The following is a 17060-nucleotide window of genomic DNA, read 5'->3' as shown; positions in this document are numbered from 1 at the left end:
ACACATTGGCAAAATCTTCGTGTTGTCAAGTAATATACACTCATCCATGAATTCATTTATTCATTCATCAAGTATTTTAAAGCCCAGATCCTCCGCAATGGCTTTTGCCAGATGCTGTAGAAGGTCTAAAGTTTCATGAGAAATAATCTCTGCCTTCAAGCCTTTACCGGAAGTCCTAACCTCCAATTTCTTTTCACCTTGAGAGTACCTTGGCTGAGTAAACACAAAAGAACCACTTGTGACAGTAGCACAGGGTGTGGTTACTTCTCTTTGATATACTCAGTTAAACTGTACATCAACCCTGTGATTCAGGACGGTGGTGCAGGGGACATTTTGGGGCAGCCCCTGCCTTCAGGAAATAGCCTCAGAGCTGATTGGTTTTTGGATATTACTCTCATGAAACTGGATGTTTGGAAAAAGAACAGACTTAGACATTCCTCCATCTTGTTTCCAAGGGCCTCTTACAAACTTCAGATCTACCCAGGAGCCTGTTAGAAGTTTAAATATCTGTTCTATCTGTTCTAGTTCTGATTTTTTTTTTTTAAGCCTGAAGCTATTCAGAGAACAAAATAACTTATTCCTTTTGAAAAGCACTTGTCGAGGTATCTGGTTAAAATAAAACAACCCAAAGTAAGCAAACAAGCAAGCAAGCAGCCAACCAAACAAAAAATAATTAACCAAGTGGAGGTAAAAGATACCGCTTCCTCGTTCTGTGAAAAACTACACATATCCCCACCTTCAGCAAGGTACTCTGCTGATTGTGTGATTTTAATATTTGTTCCAGAACACATATCATGTATGTACTGTGGCTGTGGCCGAGGGATGTGGTCTTCCCTGATATCGTTGGATGAGAACCAATGGGGATGCTGGCAGGTGGGAGGGGAAACACTGGGTTTTCCAGTGTGAAGAGTTGGCTACTGGTGTGCCACAGGAATCCTTGGGACTGGAACCCGGCTAGTTTGCCCTGGTTAGCCTTTGTCTCAGGCTCTCAGATGCTCTTCTGTCTTTTGCTGGTCAGGTTTGCATAAAGCCTCATAGCTTTCCTGTTCTCTCTAGATCTCAAGATTTCTGATGAACCCTGAATCCTGCTTTGAATCAGGGGTCCACCATGACCCTGAACTCCTTTTCATTTTTTAAAGAAACTCTTTCTAGTTGCTTATATCCTACCCTATGCCTTTGGTTTGAAAAGACACAATATTGCTTTATATCTTGTGAGGCCATTGTTAGAGCCAGAAGTCTGTGCTTGGGTGGGTGAACCAAGATCTTACCTGCTTTGGAAATCAGGGCCCTTGAAGAGTTCTTCTGGAAATGGGAACTCTGCTGGGGGCAGGTGTCAGGAAGTGGGAGGAAATGTGCCCTGCCAATCATTGCTAGAGACCCCTTAATCCTTGTAATGATCCTGGGGAACTGCAATGTAGTGTTTTGAAGTTCCCTACCAGTTGGAATATTCTGCCACCTGGGATTCAAATTTTTCTCCATTAATAGGTAAACAGAGAAATTGCTCCCCAAAAGGTAGGTTTCTCTTTTCAGCATTCTGTCTCTTATTTGATATTCTGATCAAGAGGCCTGGTCTTATCAGCTGATAAAAAGGGAGTCAACTGGCTCTGGAACCTGATTCCCTGCACCCACGGTGTGACTCCTGCATTCTTCCCAATGAGTAAGGAGGTGTTATCGGACCTGAAGGGCGGGCAGGATTGAGGCTGAAAAAAGTAAACAGTGAAAAGGAAACTCAGTGTTCCCTCCCTGTTGCAAAATATCTCATTCTGTTAAAATAGCCATGGACTGACAGGTGAGGCACACTCAGGTGTGATTCTCAGTGCTGGCTGCACCTGAGCATCTCCTGGGGGAAACTTTTAAAGAAATAGTAATGTTTTGACCTCACCCTTGGAGACTTTCATTTAGTTGTTTGACTTCATTAATTTCAAGGAATAATGTAGGAAAAAGAAGGGCTCAGAGTGGGAAGTTGAGAGGAAAGAATTCCAGGGCTGACAGTACTGAGATGTCTAAGGGTGAGGTTGAAGAGGCAGCAGTTCACTTGGAGCCAGAGATCTGGGCTGGGGCTTTGGTGGGGCAGGGAAAGGACCCACACCTCCAGGCAGCCTGACCTCAGAGTAGAGGCAGGGAGAGCTGGTGGAGGAGAATGAAGAAGGAAGTCTGAGGCTGACCCCAGATGAATGTCCCTTCAGAAGAAGGTGTAAGAGCCTAGATTCTCCAGAGATCCCAAGGAACCCACATGGGGGTCCTCTGTGGCCCATGAAAACCTACAGAGCAATGTGATGCCACATGAACGTCAGCAGGCACGCCGTTTGACTTCATCCGGGTCTGCACCCTCAACTCAGTGGTATAAAGATATGTCTTGCATTAAGATGTTTGGATTATCAGATGCCACTTAAGCCAGGCTTGATAAGTATTTGTTTTCTCCTCATCCCTAAAAGAATCTGTCCCTTGCCAATCTTCTTGCTTTGCCTTTTAATGACTGTACACAAACCTGAATCTTCTCACATGGTGATAAAATCAGGCTGAGGATTTGAAACAGTCACATATATGGGATTGTGGTGATGGAGAGGGGAAGAAGTTTGAGAAGAGGAGCAAGAGGAAGGCCAGGCCTAGGAGGAGGCAATCAGGATGATCAATCACAAGATCTGGCTAGTGATGAGCCTGGAGCCAGCTGATGGAGAGGCAGAGTCTGCCATAACTTATCAGTGACTTAAAGTTTTCCCTGTTATGCAAACTCAGTCGCTAGAAATGTTTCTTCTGGATTTCGATGGAATCCTGTTCCTGTGTCTCAGACAGGTGGGGTTGAGGTACATATCTGAGTGGCTGCTGGGAACTGTCCCCTGTTCTTATGACTCGTCCCAGCATGACTTTTCACAGTACAACTAGGAGGTAGGAGGTAGAGTGGCACCCATCTCCCCCTGCCCCAGCCCTGTCACCCATTGTGGCCCATGCTAGGTGTTGTAGAGATTCAACACAGGCACCTCAGGGTCCTCTGGTCCATGCTTACTGACTGAGAAGACCACAGCTTCCAAGAGCCCTACATGTATTGTGGCGGGACCTTACATTCACACTCGCAGTCCTCAAAATATGATTGGTAAAGCCCTTCTCAGCTTGCTTGCCCTAAATCTCTCCTAAAAAAGCCCAGGGTATCTCCTGTTGCAGATTTGGAACATCTCAATACTTCTTGGGGAGCAACTGGGTCTCCTCTCTATGACCTCTTTGGCTTGACATCTAAAAAAGTACCTAGCATTACCAAATCTTCATCCTTCCTCCTCTTTTCCTTCCTTCCTCATTATTTTTTTTCTCTGAAAAATTGGCTTTTTTTTTTATGACCATATTTATATCCACTTGATATTAAGAGCTGGGGAATTTTTGTAATACAGAAACTCATCTCAAACCCTACCTTCTTCCTAATTTCAGGCCACACCCATCAAAATGTCTGACTTCCATACATGGTATATTATCTTGCATCAGACAATATTTTACACATGGAAGAATTTAACAGTATTTGAAAAATTAATATAAATTAACGCATGTCTTCTTTTGCACTGTCATTGGTGGTTACCATTTGATGTTCAAGGAAGGTCTTGTAGAACTGAAATCAGCCTGGTGGATAAAGTTAACCAAGGCAGTTAGTGTTCAAAGAGTCCCTTCTTAGAGGCAGTTGCTGTGCACCAAATAGCTGTATGCTGCTACATCTCCCAGTTCCCAGGGCCATGAGACTAGTTCTGGCCAAAGTACTATGGTTAGATGTCACTTGCAGGCTGAGGTGATTAGGAAAGCTCCTTCAGGACTTTCTTGTCATGCCCCACCTTCTTTGAATAATGCATTTCCCATAATGGACCATGTGGCAGGAGGTAAACTTTTGTTGTGCTAAGCCACTGAGATGTTTAGGTTTGTTCATTGCAGCAGCTGACCTTAACTACTCTGACTAATGGAGTCCCTGATAAGCTAGTTTCTGTAATACAGCAAGTGTTTCAAAGATATTTGTTTAATACATGATAGAATTAACAATAAAATGTGCTTAAGGCAGGAGGAGGACCAGGTCCCTTTCTATACATGGAACCATAATAGCAAAACACTATAGTACTATCCTTTTTTGAGTGAAACCTTTTACTTATTATTAGTGCACAGGGCTCATATAAATAATTAAACTATTATTATTTATTTCAACTTAGTATGACAACCCTTTGCTGAATACTCATCCAACCAGGTCCTGTACTGGGAACTGGGGAAAGAATTCTTGTCTAGCCAATGGAACCTGTAATGCAGACACTGAAGAGACAGATGTACAAATAACCAAGTTAGAGCTAAGGTTCAAACTTGAGCAGAACCCCTTTAGTGAACCCCGACATTCCCTTCCTGACACTTCCCATGGATAACCATTTTCTTCCTTGTGCTCCAAACACCCATGTAAAAGCTTTGTAACATGCATTGTATTTTCTTTGATATATCTAAAAACATGCACATACCTTTTTCACTAGTGTTTACTGGTGCTGACAGGACTGGTTTGGGGTCGTGCATACTCTGCAGGTAGGCAATAAATGCCTCTCAGATTAGCAGTGGCATGAGGAGTGCGTATGCTCAACCCCGTAAGAGTGCTCTGGTTTTTCTCTAGTTTGTGAGAGTCTATTTAATGTGAAAATGTGAGCAGGCTTCGGGGAAGATTTGTGGAGAGGGCAGTTGGGGTGCCCTCTCCACAAGGCATTCTGGGCAGTAGAGTCAATGGGTCTCCAGGACCAAGTCAACAGTGCAGTAAAAGAGAAGGAGAAGGCCTAGGAAGGAGGTCAGGGAAGGTAGGTTAAGGATGGTGTCCGACGTCATGTCTGTACCCAGTTAAGCTGGGAATAGAGAATCATGGAAGGTGCTTGAACTTTGACATGTGTAGGGAGGTGAGAACTGGGAACTGGGAGCTGGTGACTGAAGACTCCCCTAATCTTGAGCCATAATCAAAGGAGCAAATACTTTAAAGAGCTGAAGGACAGAAGCCAAATGAGAAAGGTGATGAGTGAGAAGTGGTGGAAAATTTTAGGCTTTGAATCTGGTTGTCAGTGACCCAGGAGGGAGATAGAACTTGACAATGATCAGAACCAAGAGAATATTTTCCAGGAAAGGAGGATAAGGCATAAGGGGGAAGGGAAAAAGGAGGAGGGGAGAAGAAAGGAGGTCCATCAACAGGGCATGGTCCCAGGCAGGGTGGCACAAGGTCTACAGAGCCGATGGAGAGTTGGCTTTGGCTAGGAGAGGGGAGGGTATCTAGTTCCACAGAGAGTAGAATTATCAAGGGTCAGAGGAGATATTCTGAGTGGACTCACAAAGGACAGGATACCTCCATAGAATAAGACAAGGTAGGGTGGTGGCAGTGGGTTTGGCCATTTAGACCCAATGCAGAAAATACAATACAGATGAAGAAGAAGGAAATTATAATGTAATGGTGGGGCCTAGGGAAAGTATCACTGAGCATGAAATCATGGGATGCTATGCTTTTCTTTTTTCTTCATCTGGTAGTTAAAATTAGGGGTAGCCAGCAACTCAACCATCCATGTCTTGCATTTCCTCCCTCTGACCTCTCCCCTCACTGTAGCACAATCCCTGGCGACTCTGGCTTTCTTGCCTCTGGCTGAGTTCTACCCACTTTGCTTCCCTAAGCAGGTCTTTAATGGAGTCAGTGATCTTATTGATCCTGCAATGGGTGGCTTCCACAAATGGACTAAATAACTCAATTCTTGTAGTCTGAGACCTATCTTCTACTTCTTTATGAAAATGAACATTAATTAGTTGAATTGCTTTTCACAATTCATTTTTAAGGACTCCACAGCCTTTTTACAGTTTCTTGGAAATTTATCTCCACCTACCTGTTTACAAGGTACTTTTTTCAAAGACACACCTCTTGGATCCACTGATTAGGTTTCCCTATTATTTTCGTATTTATTTTTTAAAAAATAATACAGAGTTCCCAAAATGCAAAGTTTCTATGGTGCATATTTGAAATAAATATCTGTATTAGAAATGAGGTTAACTTATTTTATCTTTGAGGATGAAAGGATATCACATTTGTAATTATATTTACATTCTGACATCACTGTAATTATAATTTTATATTCTGACACATATTGATTGTTAGGAAGAGCATACCAGATGTTCTCAATACAAATGCAGAAAAAGGAAATTGTAATGGCACTATTTTGGGCAGAAAAAGGAAATTATAATGGCAATATTTTGGGCACTTACAGAGACTTCAACTTGTCAAAGAAAAATTTAGTTGGATTGAAAATAATTAAATTAGCTATTGATAAACCTTTTTGACTCTAACGAAAGACTCAACATCCCCCTTCCCCACTCCCTTGTCTGTACAGGCAGAAGTGAGTCACACTCACAAGGAAGCAAACAATTTATTTTCTCCTGGAGAAACGATGATTCCAGGTATCACCAGCCTGCTCTCTCAATAGACCTGCTCTTCTGGTGGCCTGCCTCCTTACTGGCAGTTCCTTCGACTCAGTGTGATTTCCCCGCTTTCCCTATTGCCCTCTTTGACACAGAGCCAACTTCTCTTATTCACATCTTTTATCCTGGGCCAGAGCGGCCAGGGTCACCTGCGTTGCCAGGAGCGTGGCTCGCTCGGGGCAGTGGGGCCGACCGCGCCTTGGCCTGTGCTCGCTGGGTCTTGCCCACGGCACGGTGCCTACCTGGAAGGCCCAGGATGGTGAAGTAGGGCCGGCACTCGGTGAACCCAGAGCTCTGCCTCACGCAGCTCCTCCAGAGCCCTTCGTACTGGAACACGGCGGTGACCGGGTTGTCGTACAGGTCCTGGGTGCTCCACATGTCCATTCCCGTGGCGGCGATGCAGCCCGCCAGACCCAGGAGGGACAGGAGGAAACCCACCACTTGGCACGTGGTGGTGGACATGGCCTCGGCGCTCTCGCCCTGCAGCGCCACCCGGGAGAAGCTGCCGCCCTCCTGCTGCCCACGCTGTGCATCGACCTGTGCCCGAGGGAGCTCTGCTAATCAGATGGTTTCCCTTGGCTCTCAGTGTTTGCTCACTCTGTTTTCCTTAGATAGTTCAGTTTCAGTCCTCGTTCAAGGGCATTATTTTTTCATTTGTTGGGGAAGCAGCCCCAAGAGGCACTTGTCCCGCTGCGCTCCACCGCCCCAGTGGATTGGAGCACCGGGCAGTCTGAGTGGACAGGACTCCCCCCCTCCAGGCGGTATCAGTCTCCCCAACCCAGGTCTGGCTCCACCCCATACAGGTCACCATCAGGGGAAAACTCTGACATGTCCACTACCACTGAGAGCATCACAGGAGAGCACTCTGCCTGGCTCATTTAAAATAAAATGGACCTTGGTGTTTTCTCCTGGACACTCCTATATCACCCTTCACTTATACGTTTCCATTTTGATCTTACAGAAATGGCAGGGCAAGTGTTATTATTCCCTTGCTTTTTTTTTTTTTTTTCCTTTTCTTTTTTAAATTTTTAAATAAATCTTTAAAACAATTTAAATTTGTTCTAATTAGTTGTAGCAGCTCAACTCACAATAGCTGAACTATGGAACCAACCTATGTGCTCTTCGACAGATGAATGGATAAAGAAAATGTGTTTTATATCTACAATGGAATATTGCCCATGTGTTCTTTACATGAGTCAAATGAGGTGAGAGTAGGCTAAGGAATATGTCCAAGTGCTTTGATCCACAGATGCTCCAAAGGGTGGCAAAGGTGGGGCTCCCACCCCAACTTCCAGCCTAGCTCTCCTCTATTTTCATGAGCAGTAGAGAGGGTCAGGCGAAGTTTTCTCCACTTGTGAGAACAGAAAACCAAGTCCTAGAGATAAGCTGTCTCCACAGGTATTGGCACTGAGATGAGAAGCCGACCTCCATCTTGTACTGTCACTCATATCACAAGAATCAGGTGAGGACCATGAAAGGGACACAGAAGGTGCTATGAAGGTCCAGGGACCAAGGATGCTCAGGCCAAGAACCCTGGCCTGGTCACAGAGATGTAAGGCCTACTCCTGACACTGTCATTAGTGCCTGGTCTGCTGGTGGTCTGGCTCTTGTAGGTCAGGTTCTTCATCTGGGGACAAATAGAGAACATTTTGGAGCCCTGTCAGATCTCACACGCTGTCTTCTACATTTGTAGAAAGGTTTCCACTACAGTTGATCCAAATAATAGAAGCTGTATAATCCCAGTAAAGAGGTATGTGGCTGAAGAGATCAGGTGATGTGTTCTGTGTCTACAACACAATTCTGTTAAGAGAATTGATCAACCTTCTTCTTCTTGAGGGTCATGTATGTCTGGTTTCTGATTTCAGAGACATTTTAATTAGATTTCTGCATATCTGGATTTCAAGGTCCTGAAACACATGCACGCCCACATGCCCCCTTGCCCCAATCTCTAACCATGACAGGTTCTCCAGGAAACGAGGCCTTGTGTCTGGACGTTTCAATGTTATCTTGGGTGCACCCGACTACTGCTTCCATGGCTTTATTCCCAGCAAACACAGAAGGCAAATAATTTGAATGGAGGCAACCTCCCCTCGACTACACACCTTACCATAGGTTCTGTGATCAGTGTTTCTGAAGAATGAAGCATGAGCCAGAAGACCCAAAATAAGGGCATAAGGAAGAGTTGTTTGACTTGTGAAACCATGTTGATGGTGGTGTGTCCTCTGAGCTGAGCTACAACACCAAAGCTAAATGGCAGTGAGGGGGCAGCCAGAAATGACATTGGTCTCTGCTGGCGGACAGGGATTGACCAGTTAGGTTGGTTAAGTGTTGTTGGAATAATTCAGAAATTATTCGGGCACTTTTTTCCATGGACAGGGTCCATCTTACTCTTCATTTAATCAAGAGGCAGGCTTAAAAAAAGGCAGACTTTTTTTTTTTTTTTTTTCTTGGTACCTGGGATTGAACCCAGCAGTGTTTAACCAGTGAGCCGCAGCCTCAGCCTTTTTTTGTGTTTTATTTAGAGACAGGCTCTCACGGAGTTGCTAAGACTGGCTCTGAACTCGTGATCCCCCAGTCTCAGGCTGTTCTTATTCATGGCAGTTTCTCCTTCAATTTCCCTATGTAGATGTTTATGCTAAATTTCAGAATCAGAAAAAGTTATTCAGAGAAAACTTAATAATGAATTAATAAAAACAATAATGAATTAAGTTTTCCTTCTTGGTTGAAATGTGGCAATGACTTATTTATTTATTGAAAGAAGGGAAAATTAATTTTAAAGGGTGAATAAACTAAAGCTATCTTAACCCAGGCAGACAACTGAATAAGAGAGAAATCATAAATCTACACACTTCTGTGTTTTAAAACACACAGGAGGTGGGATTTTTAATTTTCTTGTCATTTTTTTTGTGGCCTGAAGTGAGTGGACTACTATGTTAGTTGCCTCTGCCAAAGAATGATTGGGGATCCACAGAAGAAAATCTGATGTCCTTGTTTATGGTGACAGGTTTTGTTGAAAGGTATCAAAAGTCACGCTCTGCACTAACTCTGTCTGACTCTGTTTATGGAAATAGGTTTGGTATGATTTTATTTAATCACTTTTAAAATGGAACAAAATGTTTTTCTGACTTTCTAGGGGGAACCATCCCTGCATTCACGTTTAATTATGACTCTGTCAGTATCATTTCATGTTGTAAGTTTCCAGGAGCTCATGTTATTTAACTGACATTGGAGAAATTATTTCCACCACTCTGTTAACTTTTTAGGAATATTAATAGAATACCATTTGTGGTAATTAGACAAAAATGGTGTACAAATAGCAGTATAAAATATTATAGCCAGGAATTAGGAAAGAGTAAAGCTAATTATACTAACTAGAAAAATAATTGACATATTAATTTTTTCTTTCAGAAGGTTACCACAATGTATATATTCCTAATTTCTGATTCTATGTTTTGGTGTTGATAATTGAAAAGTTGGAGAAAATTTTAACAGATCACTCTTATTTTAAACTGTAGACAAAACGTTTGCCAGACTTCTTTAATTTCTATTCTGTGTATATTTTTCATATGATTAAGGGATTATATGGTTTGATGTTTTGCTTTTTCCAATTCATTGTAGTTATGTTATTTGAGCTCTTGTAGATATAATTTAGTATGAGTGTATAATATAGAGATATTATTCACCTAAACAGTGTCTCTTCTTCCTTTCTTTCTCCTCCTTCCTTCCTTACCTCCCTCCCTTCCTCCTCCCTTCCTCCTTCCTTTCTCTGAGGATTTATCACAGGGGCACTTTACTACCAAGCTACACCCCCAGCCCTTTTTATTTTTTTTATTTTGAGACAGTCTCGCTAAGTTGCTTGGGGTCTAAATTGCTGAGACTGGCATCCAACTTGTGATCCTCATATCTCAGACTCCCCAGCTGCTGGGATTACAGGTAAGTGCCATCATGCCTAGCGTGTGTCTATTCTTATATAGGTAAAATATTCTGTCTGAAAGCAATGTTATGATGAACATTTTACACATAACACTTTGCCAGCATTTCTGGTGACTCTTTGTTTTTTTTGTTTTTGGTGCTGGACATTGAACACAGGAGTACTCTACCACGGAGCTATACCCAAGCCCTTTTTTAGAATTTTATTTCAAGAGTGTTACCCAGTCAGGCCTTGAACTTGCTGTCCTCCTGCCTCAGCCTCCTGAGTTGTGTACATTCCCCTGTCCAGCTCTGATGACTCTTTTAGGATAGATTCTTAGAAGTGGACCTAAGTGACCAAAGAGTGTGAAGTTTTAAAAAAATCGTTTATACATAGAACTACATTGCTTTTTGATTTTTATTCCCAGCAGCAGTATTTGAAAACTCTTACTCCACCCTTACATACATTATATATTTGATGTTCTACATAATTACTTATTTAAATTTGCATCTTTTTGATTACTGAGTAGGAACTTTTTAAACAAATATTTATGAGTTTTTTTCCTTAAAAACTCTTCATTTATTCATTAGAGTTTTAGTAGTTTTCCTATCAACTTGTATGAACTGTTTAAGGATCTTAATACATCATAAATAATACAAATTATAAAATTTATTTATAACTATAAAAACATCTCAGTTAGTTGTTTGCTTTTTAGTTTCATTTGTGGTTTTAGAAAGAAAAAACATGCAATGTGTGTTCCCTGGTGCCTGGTGCATAAAATGTGCTCAATAAATATTTGTCAAATGATGTAGTCAAACAGATTTACTTTTCCTTGTCTAAGCATTGTGTCCATGCTTATAGAATTATTTTCCATTTAGGAAATAAAATTATAAAAATTTAAAAATACATAAAATATTTTATGTGTTTTACATTTAATTCATCTGGGATTTATTTTGGCATGCAATGTCAGTTGATACTATCATAATTTTTGTAGCATTTATTGAATAACCTTCCATTTTCCCCATTGCTTCGTAGAACTCTTTGTAACTTAACTAAATTCACTTATGTGTGTCATTTTAGGTTTTGTTCAAGTAATCTGTTCTTGCTTGTGCCAAAATACAATATTTAATTATTAAAGCTTTAAAATTTGGTTGAACATCTGGTAGAATTAGCTCATCACTTCATTACTCTTAAACAAATAAACAAAAACTATTAAGAATTTCTCATCTGCTTCCTCTCAGAGATATATACTTCATCAAGTTCCCAGAGAACTTTTATTGATAATTTCATTGAAGTTTCTTTGCAGTGCTGGGGGTTGGGCCAGGACCTTGGGCATGCTAGGTAAGTGCTCTATCAGTGAGTCACATTCCGAGCCCAGATTAAAATTCTCATAATGGAGAAGAGCCCAGGATCTGGAGAAGTTCTCTCGGTTTGAATCTTCACCCTGCTGTTTACTACTACAATGCCACCAGACAATTCCTTTTTTAAAAATTTTTTTTAGTTGCACACAATCTTTATTCATTAATTTTTTTATGTGATGCTGAGGATTGAACCCAGTGCATGGCATGTGCGAGGCAAGTGCTGTACCACTGAGCTACACCCCCAGCCCCACCAGGCAATTCTTTAATCTGTCTCAGTTTCCTTATCTATAAAATGGAGATCATAATATTTCTTACCTCATAGGGTTGTTGTTAAGATTAGGCAGTTTACTTAAATTTATAGAATTGTATAAATTGTTTATATTTATAAATGTTAATTTCTTAGAAATGTGGCACATAGAAAGGTCTCCATAAATTCTATTGTTATTATACATTAATTATATGCATTTTTATAATTTTCTCATTTAGGAACCTGTAGTATATATTGCTATGTAGGTATTTTAGAAATATCTCTTATCAAAGCTTTTTAATTTTTTTCATTTTGATTTATGCAAAATATTAAAACATATTTTTCTTTTTTCTTTTCTTTTTTGTACTGGGGTTGACCCAGGGCCTTGTGCATGCTAGGCAAGCACTCTACCACTGAGCCACACCCAAGCCCACATATTATTCTTAAGGATGTAAAACACATCACTGTACGGTGTTGCCTGTCCTCCCCCTGCCCATGTCACACACAGAGCTGAGTTCTTTTAGTTCCCTGAACCACACCTCAGTTTCTGATGCCCCTCGGTCTCTTTTTATTCTTCTTTATCCTCTTGGGTAACATGTCGTTAATGGACTCAGTTCACCACCATTTCCTTCAGAAAGCCCACCTCTCTTCATGAACTCTATCCTGTACCGGACAGGACATTTACTACCTTTCATTGCTGTGGTTCATAACCAGGATGAGTTTGCCCCCTAGGGAATATTTGGCAATGTCAGGAGACAGTTCTGATTGTCTGGGTTGGGATGGGGGAGCATCTAGGAGGTAGAGGTCAAGGATGATACTAACTATCCTACAATGTACAGGATCCCTTCACCCCCGAAGGTCAATCATACTGAGATCGAGAAACCCTGTGTTGCAATGATCTGTTTATTAAATATCTCTCTTACTAGATTTATGAGCCCTGTGATATTTGTATTATCCACATGCAGACAGTTTGGAACATAGTAGGTGCTCAACAATGTTGAATGAATAAACATTTCTTCTAATGCCACAAGTTCTATATCATTGTTTATTTCCCAATTATTTCTCCACATGTGAGAAGACCAAAGTCCTTTGCTTTTCCTTCCTTGGGTACCCTGTGAAGGAACCTGGTTTATACCCTGTCAGTCCAGAATAGGTTGACTGCTGGTTGAGTCTAGTGAAATGACATTTTCTAGGAAGGTGACCAGCAGTTCTATGCCTAGAGTTTTTCTGCATAGAGTTTTTCTGGAAGGTTTGATTGTGTGTAGTTGCTTCTCTTTGAACCTGAGAAACTTTGTTTGCATTTTTGGAGTGTGCAGCTTCTCAATGGAAATTTAAAAATTCTGTGTTTTCATTTCAGGGGCAATGGAAAACAAAGTAAAACAAACATGTTCCAGATCTGCTGGTTGGTTACTAATGGCTTATGTTTAGGTTGGTTCTTATGATTATATTTGTACGAGGTGATAGTCAAATGAAGTTCTGAACTGTTAATGAACAAAGACTTCTCTGTAGCTCAAACAGAAAACAGCTGGGGGAAATTTCTCCCCACACAGCGATACTGCAAGTTCAAAGGCTTGTGCCTTGGTGGTCAGCACACTAGCACCACCATCCTATCTTTGAACACAGCTGATTGCAATGTTTATTGGTAGGAATACACAGTAAAGAACCGATTCTGTGTAATTCTAGAAATAATTGGGTCAAGAAGGCCATTAGAGCAGTTTTCAGGTGCACCCCCAAACAGCCTTTCCTCAAATGAACATGACCACTGTAGGAAACTATGGGGTCACAGACACCTTATGACCACAGATGTGAGAGGATGTTTCCCTGCTGGGGTGTGGCTAAGTGTGAGGTGTGATCTCCTCAAAGTTATGAATACAGTTTTATAATGCAAACCTATGTGAATAGAGAACTTGCATCAATAATACTGAAGCAAGGTGAAATGCAGAAGGAGACTTGAGTTTGAACCTTTGTTCTATTACACTACACCCAAGTAAATTAACACTATGCCTCACCCAAATTAAGTTTCAAATTTGAGCTTATTAGTTTTTTGGTTTCATTTAAGTTACATTTGCAAGTTTGGTATTTGTACTTGTGTAACACTTCTATGCATTAAGAATTTAAATCTATTGCTACATGTTGTTTATAATAAAGTAACATTGAAATAAGTAGATTAACATAATCAAATAAATTTAAATAAATAACATTTAATAATTTAAATCAACACTGAGTATCTGCAAAAATATTTTTAAAAGGGATTTCTACAATATTCTCTTTGAAAAACACTTCTCTGAACTCTCTAGTCATGGGATTTACACACACACGTACACAATTACGCCCCTACGTCTGAGGTACAATAGCAGTCTCTGGCTTGTTTTCAGCTCTTGGAGCATGGGCAATCGCCCTATCCCTGTGGGTCTCCCTACTTCATCTGTAACATAAATATGGGGGATGTTGACTGCTGCTGTTAGTCTAGGACCCCATCCTAGGAGAACTCTGAGTGCGGCTGCAGAACCAGACTTAGGCTAAAGACGAGGACGGGAAGGTGCCTCTGTGGTGGAGATTCACACTCTGGGTCAGGAGAGATTTGGGCTTTGTGTCTTAGGGCTGTGGGGATTCTTATTAGACCTATCCACTGGGGCTTCGGCTCAGATAGAACAGGTTTGGAGCCCTGGCTACCCATGTAGATAACCTTGGGAAGTTACTCGGACTCAGTTTCCTTGTCTCCAGGGGTGATATAACAATCACATCAAGTTCACAAGGTGTTTTAGAGACTGTACAAAATACTCGAGGATTGTTGTATACGAGCATACAATTTACCATTGTCATTTCCCCTTTGTAGATGGTATGGCAGCTTCCCAGGTACCCATCGGAGCTATGTGGCATGAGGTCAGCTGCAGGCTGATTTCCTCCCCTGTGGCCTCTAGCTCTGAATTGACCCGTGTCCTACCCTCTGGATAGGTTTTGGGCATTTTGTGTTTGAGGTGAGGGAGAATCCCAAGGGCAAGTGGCTGGACCCAGGGCTAGGATGGATCAACAGGACATAGGGACATGGAAGTAGCTCATTGTCCTTCCAACCCCTATTAGTTGGCTACATCTGGCTCATCTCCTGCAGATCCCTGGACTCTCCCTCTGACCCTGGTTCTACTGCCTTTGTCTTCAGCTGTCCTCCTGCTTTGAACTATTTTGCATTCTCTTACCAGATTTACATTCTTGAAATACCATCATCTTAAACAAAACAAAACAAACAAACATACCTCTCTTGCCCAAGGGCTTCCAAACACTGTAGCCTGGCATTCAATAATCTTTATTATTGTCCCCAAATAAATCCTCTCCACCAGCCAAAGTCATTCTCTCATTTGCTCCTAAGTGAGACCTGTGTGACCTTTGGCCAGGATTTTTTTTTCCCTGTAATGCTGCCCACTCCAAATCCTAACAACCTTATAAGGGTCGTGTGGGATTTTCCCCCTTTGTTGAGTTGTTTTTTTCTGAGCAGATTCATTGTCATCTCATGTCCTGCAACATGGCCCTCTGTCCTCCTCACGTGGCACCTGGCATTACCCATGGGAAGTATTGTTCCCTATTTTGGGGGTGCTTCAGAATCCTGAAGTGGTAGCACTCCATCAGCAAATGTTGAATGGAGCGCTGCATCCAAAGATGTTGAATGCACAAAAGAATAGTCATATGTCTGCTGTCTTCACTTGTTACCTTTCTTGTGTGTCTTGATCTTGACCCTACAGTCAAATGGCAACTTCAGGTGGGTGAACCCCTCTGTATTCTATTTATGATTCTCCCAACAATGCCCAATGTTGATAAATTCCCATATCTGTACTTTGATTTGTAATCATGGAAGGAACAAATAAGCAAAAATAAAAACAACAGGTTTATTCATTGTCTTACTCTATTCTGAGTGAAGGACACTTTTAACATTCTCTCATGACTTGAATTTTTCAAGTTGAAATGACCAGTCTACTACCCAGTCGAACACACAATCCTTGTGTAGCTAACTTGCCAATCTGGGAAGGGACACCATGACTGCAACACCTTCCCCTCATGGCAGAGCTCACTTGCCAGGCAGAAGCCTGGGTGGGGGTGTCTGGCATCTCATCTCGTGTGGTCCATACTTTCTGGAGGTTAGAAACCTGGCGCCCAGAGCAGGGGCTCATGCAGCACACTCCAGAGAACCCTGGCTGTCTTTCTCTGGTCCTTCCCTCTGCCCAGATCTTTTGCTGGTGCTTATCTAGGCATCCCTGAGAGCTGGGGCTGGCAGTGGAATCGTTCGGGAGATAGGCAGTCCCCGCCTCAGGGAGGGGAATCTTGGGGCTAAATGAAGAAAATGGCTAAAGACTGGGCTTCTTGGGTTCTGGTCGTGTGTGTGATTGAGACTATGCCTTGGCTCACATAGGAATTATTAGAGAAATGTGCCCATGGGGACATTGTAGCTCTGGACTAGGAGATCCAACAACTCCAGAAAGTTTCTTTCCCTAAGGTTCCTATACTTCCGTCTCAACCCTTGAGGTGGTTGCAATAACCTTTGTCAAAAACAAATCTCATTTCCCCCATCTCCTGGTCCCTCTGCCTGGGACACCTGCTGCCCCCTCTCCACCCGTCTCCCTGCCATCCAGCCAGGCGCCCAGCCCTTACCTGGCAGCCCCAGCAGGGTGTAGTAACCCCGGCACTCGGTGAAGCCAGAGCTCTCGCGGACACAGGAGCGCCACAGGCCTTGGTAGTTGAATACAGCTGTCACTGGGTTGTTGTACAAGTCCTGGGTACTCCACTGGTCCATGCAGGTGGCAGCAATGATGCCTGCAAACCCGATCACTGAAACCACAAATCCCAAGCCCTGGCAGGCAGTCACAGACATGATGGGGCACAGCGTAACACAGGGTACTAGCAGACCAAGGACAGCCAGTTCTGAGGGTGCTCAGAATAGGGATGGTGTTTTCTTGCAGAGGCTGGTGCACACGTCACAAATGGATCATGTAATGGAGGGGGACTCACCAGTGCCACCTGGGCTTGCCTTGCTCCTTTATCTACCTAAATGAGATAATTTCTTGGTACCAAGAGCCATTTGTTTTCCACCATATGTACACTCAACTCACTGTTT

The 17060-nt window shown here is 42.3% G+C and overlaps 1 protein-coding gene across 2 annotated transcripts in view; it reads right to left on the bottom strand.

The window, feature by feature from the left end:
• Positions 1-16817, bottom strand: part of CLDN18 (claudin 18) — a gene marked incomplete at its 5' end in the record, with an annotated part of 29897 nt that extends 13080 nt beyond the window's left edge. Inside the window, one exon of one of the 2 annotated variants that reach the window (XM_079100891.1) lies at positions 16598-16817. In XM_079100891.1, coding sequence (XP_078957017.1) covers positions 16598-16817 — 220 coding nt within the window. Of the gene's footprint in view, positions 1-6683; positions 7122-16597 lie in introns of those variants that run through there. The other variant, XM_079100890.1, reaches the window with a different exon arrangement.
• Positions 16818-17060: the final 243 nt, after the last annotated feature.

Source organism: Sciurus vulgaris, assembly GCF_902686455.1.
Source record: "Sciurus vulgaris genome assembly, chromosome: 10".
NCBI classification, from domain to species: domain Eukaryota; kingdom Metazoa; phylum Chordata; class Mammalia; order Rodentia; family Sciuridae; genus Sciurus; species Sciurus vulgaris.
Note: the sequence above shows the minus strand (reverse complement) of the source record. Positions and strands in the feature narration are given on the sequence as shown.